Here is a 5,194-nt window from a genome sequence, read left to right on the forward strand (position 1 = left end):
CGCACTGAGACGGGTGAGGTCAGAGCCTCACACCAAGGTGCCCACACGCATGCTGCACCTTTTTCCCGTGGGTGTGACGGGTGCCAACACGGCCAGGAACCCAGGACGATGGCTGTGCATACCCTAGCTCCTTAGCAGGCATCAGAGAGATTTGGGATCAGGATGAAGACTCTGACACTTGCCTCTGAACGCTGGATTTATTTTTTTTATTTTTTTTTTTAAAGGAATATAAAACTATTTATTGACCACTGTTTACCAGTATTTACAATAAAGTAAACAATATACAGTTGGATAACATTCTGACTACAAAGTTATCGTTTTTCCTGGTTTCTGCTGAACCAGTAGTTCAAATACTGAGAAGATTGAGCCTACATGTTAGGAATGAGTTGGGGTGAAGAAAAAACATGCAGGTCAAAAATTTGGATTATAGAAGTCTGTCCACCCATTTATTCCAGCAGGTGCTAAATTGCAAAACATTTCTAACCACCTGGTTATGATCAGGTACCCATGAACGAAGTCTTAGACGCTCCATGAATCATGACCTTTTAGTCAATACAGCACAAGGGTTTTCAACTTCTTGAAAAGGAATGGTTCACTAGAAGGAACCTTTAAATATCATTTAACTAAGTTTTGCTTACCTAAAGTACACCAAAACTTATCTAGTTTTGCCCTCTGGGTGGGGAGGTTGTTGGTGGTGATTAAAATTTTCCTTTCAAGGATCTTGCAAATAAACTTGCATTTATGTGACTGTAACTAGGGATATGGATTCTGATATGGCTGCTTTTAAATTGTCCAATTTAAACTCTCTACATTATATTTAAATTGTCCAATTAATTACAAAATTTGAAAGGTTAAGGCTTCAGGAAAAATTTCAATGTAACTTTAAGTGATTTATTTCTTAAGCTGCTGAAAATGATAGCATCCCAGAAACATGGCCTTATCCATGGTTATAAAATGCTGTTTTTGTTTTGGTGAATGTTTCAAAAATAACAAAAAGAAAAGAAAACCACTTATGTATGTACTTTTAAGTATACACACAAAAAGCCCTAAATAAACAAAAAACCCAGAATGGTCCTTAGGCATATAGGAGTTAAACACAAATTCTGACTGAGTAACAACTATGAAGATTTCCCCCAACATTTAGAAAAGGTGTTCTCTGATGCAGGGGGATAATATGCCATGGTCTCAAATATTCTTTTCTGATAAAGGAAACAACTACAGAAAGCTTTTATTTGTTCAAAGTAACCAGTGCTATAGATGCAAAAAACCCCAACAACTCCCCCAATACTACTTCAAAACAAACATATCAAACTTGATTTTCATTAGAATGTTATTTCTTCACACTAATAAACCAAAAAACAAAGACCCAGATTTTATATATATATATAAATATATATAAAAAGCAACGCAAACAATTATTGAGCTTCATCTTCTGGACAAGAATGCCAAGTTAGTCTCTCTTCATAAAATGCAATTACGATCTGAGGACACTTCATATTTGCCTCTTTTGCCAGCACCAAGTCTGCCTCATCTGAATCTTTCCATTTCATGAGAAACATTAATTCTCCACTGCTGTCTGTGGCACCAATTATTCGTTCAGGATCAAGACCTCTGGCAAAGCCTCTTGGTTTATCAGCCTTTTCGCTTTGGCTGCTAAAGCATCCAGAACCAAATTTGTAGTCAACCTCTCTGCTTCTCATAGCATCTCTTTTCTTCTTTGATTTGCTATCATCAGATTCGCTGTCAGATAAAGATTTTCTTTTTGTACCATCTTTTTCTTTACCAGCTTTTTGAGAATTAAGAAATGCTTCAATTAACTCTGGACAATCTAAATTTTCTTCAGGTTCCCAAGTATTGTCAGCATCTGTAAATCCCTTCCACTTCAGGAAATACTCCACCTTCCCATTCACTACACGGCGGTCCAGTACTTTTTCCACCACAAATTCTTCAGGCTCCGCCTCTTCTACTTTTTTACTCTTTCCATTCTGTTTCTTTCCCATTTTTTGCAATGTAGTTTTATTGGAGGCCATTTTTTATTGCAGACTTGAAGAGCTATTATTCACCGCCTCCGAGCTGCTCCGGGTCCCGGGTCTGCGGCGTCTCTGAACGCTGGATTTAAAACAGAGTCCCCATCCCCTGTCAGCCCTCATGGGAGCCCCCTGTGTGCACTGCCCGGTGGGAATCAGCAGGAAGGCAGGGGCTCAGCCCAGGCGGCACCCCCCCCTCCACCGTGGCTGACTCACGTGGTTGCACTGTAGGAACCAGCAAGGGAGGAGGTCACAGGGACAGTGCGGGCGGGCCCCAGGCCCCACCCCAAGTGCTTGGGAAGCAGAGGACACAGCCTGGAGGTGCTCCTCCCAGGCCACTGCGGGACTTGAAGGGCACCGAAGGCCAGGTGGTGGGCGGGATCCATTTGGTTTTAGAGGAAAAACAACCTCTAAACAGATCGGATTTCAAGGCTCTAAGTCTCTCCACCCCTTCCTTCCAGACTTCTCTAAAGAACTGCAGAATTGGAACCCCACCCCCTCACCCCCCCACACCCCTCACCCGCCCCCCATACCCCCAGGCAGCCAGCAGGGTCTGTGGGAAGCTCTAAGCCCCCAGACCTGCAGGGCAGCTTTCCCAAATGGGGAGCGACGGGGATCTGCAGGCGTCTCCTGGGCCAGCAAGGACCCAGCCTGGGTGCTTCTGACGCCAGGGACAGAATGCCTGCAGAATTCACGCTGGAAACTAAACCGAGAACAAACAAAATCAATTCCACCCTGTCCCCCCACACTGGAGCCAGAATTTTCTTAAGCCAAAGCTACTGATGTTCAGAGATCCTTTCATCCTGCTCAGGGGCCCCACCCACCATCAGGTCAGGAGCCCCCAGGAGTGAAGTGTCAGCAGTGAGTTACCCCTCCCACAGTGGGTTAGCTGCCAAACTCAGAGTGGTTTCATGGTTTTGCGATGCGGGGAAACAATGGCACAAGAAAATTTAAATTTCCTTACATCCCACAGCCCACTGACCAGTCCTTGAAAGAGGCAGAGTGACATTCTTCTAGAAGCTCAGCTTCCTCCATGTTGATACTTTACAAGAGCAAAAGGTAACCTTAGCCCCACCCCCGGGATCCTGTGAGTCTACTTGAACATATAAAAATTCCTTTGGAAACTTCCTTTATCTCTAAACTCCAAGATACGCGTTGGCAACCATCCCCAACCACATGACCCACTGATACTCATCTGAAGGGTCTCACGACTCAGGTTTTATTAGACGGTAATAAACAGCTAGCCCCCTCAGGTCCTGGGAACCCTGCTTCCAAACTCCTTAGAGACTCACCCCCTCCCTAATCCCCTCCCAATTTGAAAGTATATAATGGGCCACCCTTCATGACCCTAGCAGCTCTCTACTTATGTGTCCTGTCCCTGAGCTTTCATAAAACCACTTTTTAAAAAAAGATTTATTCATTTATTCATGAGAGATACACGGGGCGGGGGGTGGGGGGTGGGGGGGGTGTGTGCAGAGACACAGGCAGAGGGAGAAGCAGGCTCCATGCAAGGAGCTCGACGTGGGACTCGATCCCCGGACTCCAGGATCACGCCCTGGGCAGAAGGCAGGCACCAAACTGCTGAGCCACCCAGGGATCCCCATAAAACCACTTTTTGCACCAAAGATGTCCCAAGAACTCTTTCTTGGCCGTGGTCTTCGAACCCTAACGTCTCTCCTACATCATTAGGAGTTAGGCTGTTAGATCCTGGAAGTCACGCACCTCACAGATGGTGCCCTCCCCAGCCCTGGGCTCTAGGTCCAGACAGTGGAAGAGTGGGACATGTCATTTGTACTTTCAATTACAACCTTTCCACCACCCACGGGATCACAAGCAGCCACTGCCATTGGCATCTGCAGCCACTTCCATTGGCATCTGCAGTCACGCTGACCCAGGGGGTCTCGAGATTGATCAGACTCTAGGTCCAGGCATCTAACCTCTGGTGGCCGGGGCTCCTCCAGCCAGGAAGCAGATGAAGCTAATAAAGGGAGGTGTATTTTAGATATCATGTCCCCCAGGCTGGTTCCCTCTAACTGCATATCCAGCTCCGACCAAGACAAAAATTTACATTAGTTTGCATTTTAAACAATCTATTAGTCTTCCAAAGAGTACTGATTGAAGAGTCGCAATTAACAACTAAGCAATCAGTTGCAAATTGCCAATAATTGCTGTCATTTTAAGTGTGCTTTTTTCCCTTCCTCTTCATTTTCTTCCGTCTGCTCTGTCTCTGATTTTTAAGTAAGCTCTATGCCCAAAGTGGGGCTTGAGCTCAGGACCCCAAGATGGAGAGTCACATGCGGCACTGACTTGAGCCAGCCAGGTGCCCTGACCTCTGTCTTTGATTTTAAACCAACATATATTTATTGACCTTCTTTAGACAAGGTGTGGGTTAGGAGCCATGATGCCTAAAAAGATACACCAAGGGGACGTCTGGGTGGCTCAGTGGTTGAGCTTTGGCCTTCAGCTCAGGGTGTGATCCCAGGTGCAGGGATGGAGTCCTGCATCAGGAAGCATATCAGGCTACCTGCGAGGAGCCTGCTTCTCCCTCTGCCTGCGTCTCTGCCTTTCTCTGTGTGTCTCTCATGAATAGATAAATAAAATCTTAAAAAAATACACCGAGTATTTGCATTTAAGATACTGGTATTCTGACTGCGGTAGTAACACAAGGGAAAAAACTCAAGTGTCACAAGAGTGGGAAGCGATACACATTGGCTCCGTGAAGGGCAAACATTACGCTGGATGTACAGGGAATGTGGTTATACGTTGCTTGAGGTCATAAACTACTTCTGTTTCCAATGGGGTGCTCTCCTTTACATAAGTGGCTCCCAAACTTGGAAGTCTATGAATGGCTGACACGAGTTCTAGGAAAGAAGTGTTCCATGGCCAAAATGATCTGGGAGACATGCAAGCGGTTTTTATGTATCTGAGACATAATTGACATACAGCTCATGTGACTGTAGAGCAGACAACATGTGAGGTTTTCTGTAGTGCGGAGCGTCGGTGCCCCTCAGGATCATCAGTTAAGAACTTAGCCTTTGCCTCTCTACTATTCATACAGTTCTGAATCTCATGCCACCCAGCTCAATGAAGAACGTACAACAAGTGCTCACTAATGACAAATTGCCTGGCTGTTAAATACGCCTCAGTGTCGTGGATGAGAGTAGACC

The 5,194-nt window shown here is 45.4% G+C and overlaps 1 protein-coding gene across 2 annotated transcripts; it reads right to left on the reverse strand.

The window, feature by feature from the left end:
* Window positions 1-209: 209 nt before the first annotated feature.
* Window positions 210-2,121, reverse strand: LOC121485068 (chromobox protein homolog 3). 2 transcript variants are annotated; one of them, XM_041746320.1, is made up of 2 exons: window positions 1,701-2,120; window positions 210-1,637 (listed from the first exon to the last, which is right to left on the reverse strand). In XM_041746320.1, exons 1-2 carry the CDS (start codon window positions 2,028-2,030, stop codon window positions 1,416-1,418), a joined length of 552 nt encoding a protein of 183 aa, XP_041602254.1. In that variant the 5' UTR covers window positions 2,031-2,120; the 3' UTR covers window positions 210-1,415. The 2 variants fall into 2 exon arrangements, with proteins under 2 accessions (XP_041602254.1, XP_041601404.1); XM_041745470.1 differs by having other exon boundaries at window positions 210-2,121.
* Window positions 2,122-5,194: the final 3,073 nt, after the last annotated feature.

Source organism: Vulpes lagopus, chromosome 1 (genome assembly GCF_018345385.1).
Source record: "Vulpes lagopus strain Blue_001 chromosome 1, ASM1834538v1, whole genome shotgun sequence".
NCBI classification, from domain to species: Eukaryota; Metazoa; Chordata; class Mammalia; order Carnivora; family Canidae; genus Vulpes; species Vulpes lagopus.

What these genes read in the sequence shown, in the direction of transcription:
- LOC121485068 (XM_041745470.1), bottom strand. Translation starts at nt 2,030, where the DNA reads ATGGCCTCCAATAAAACTACATTGCAAAAAATGGGAAAGAAACAGAAT.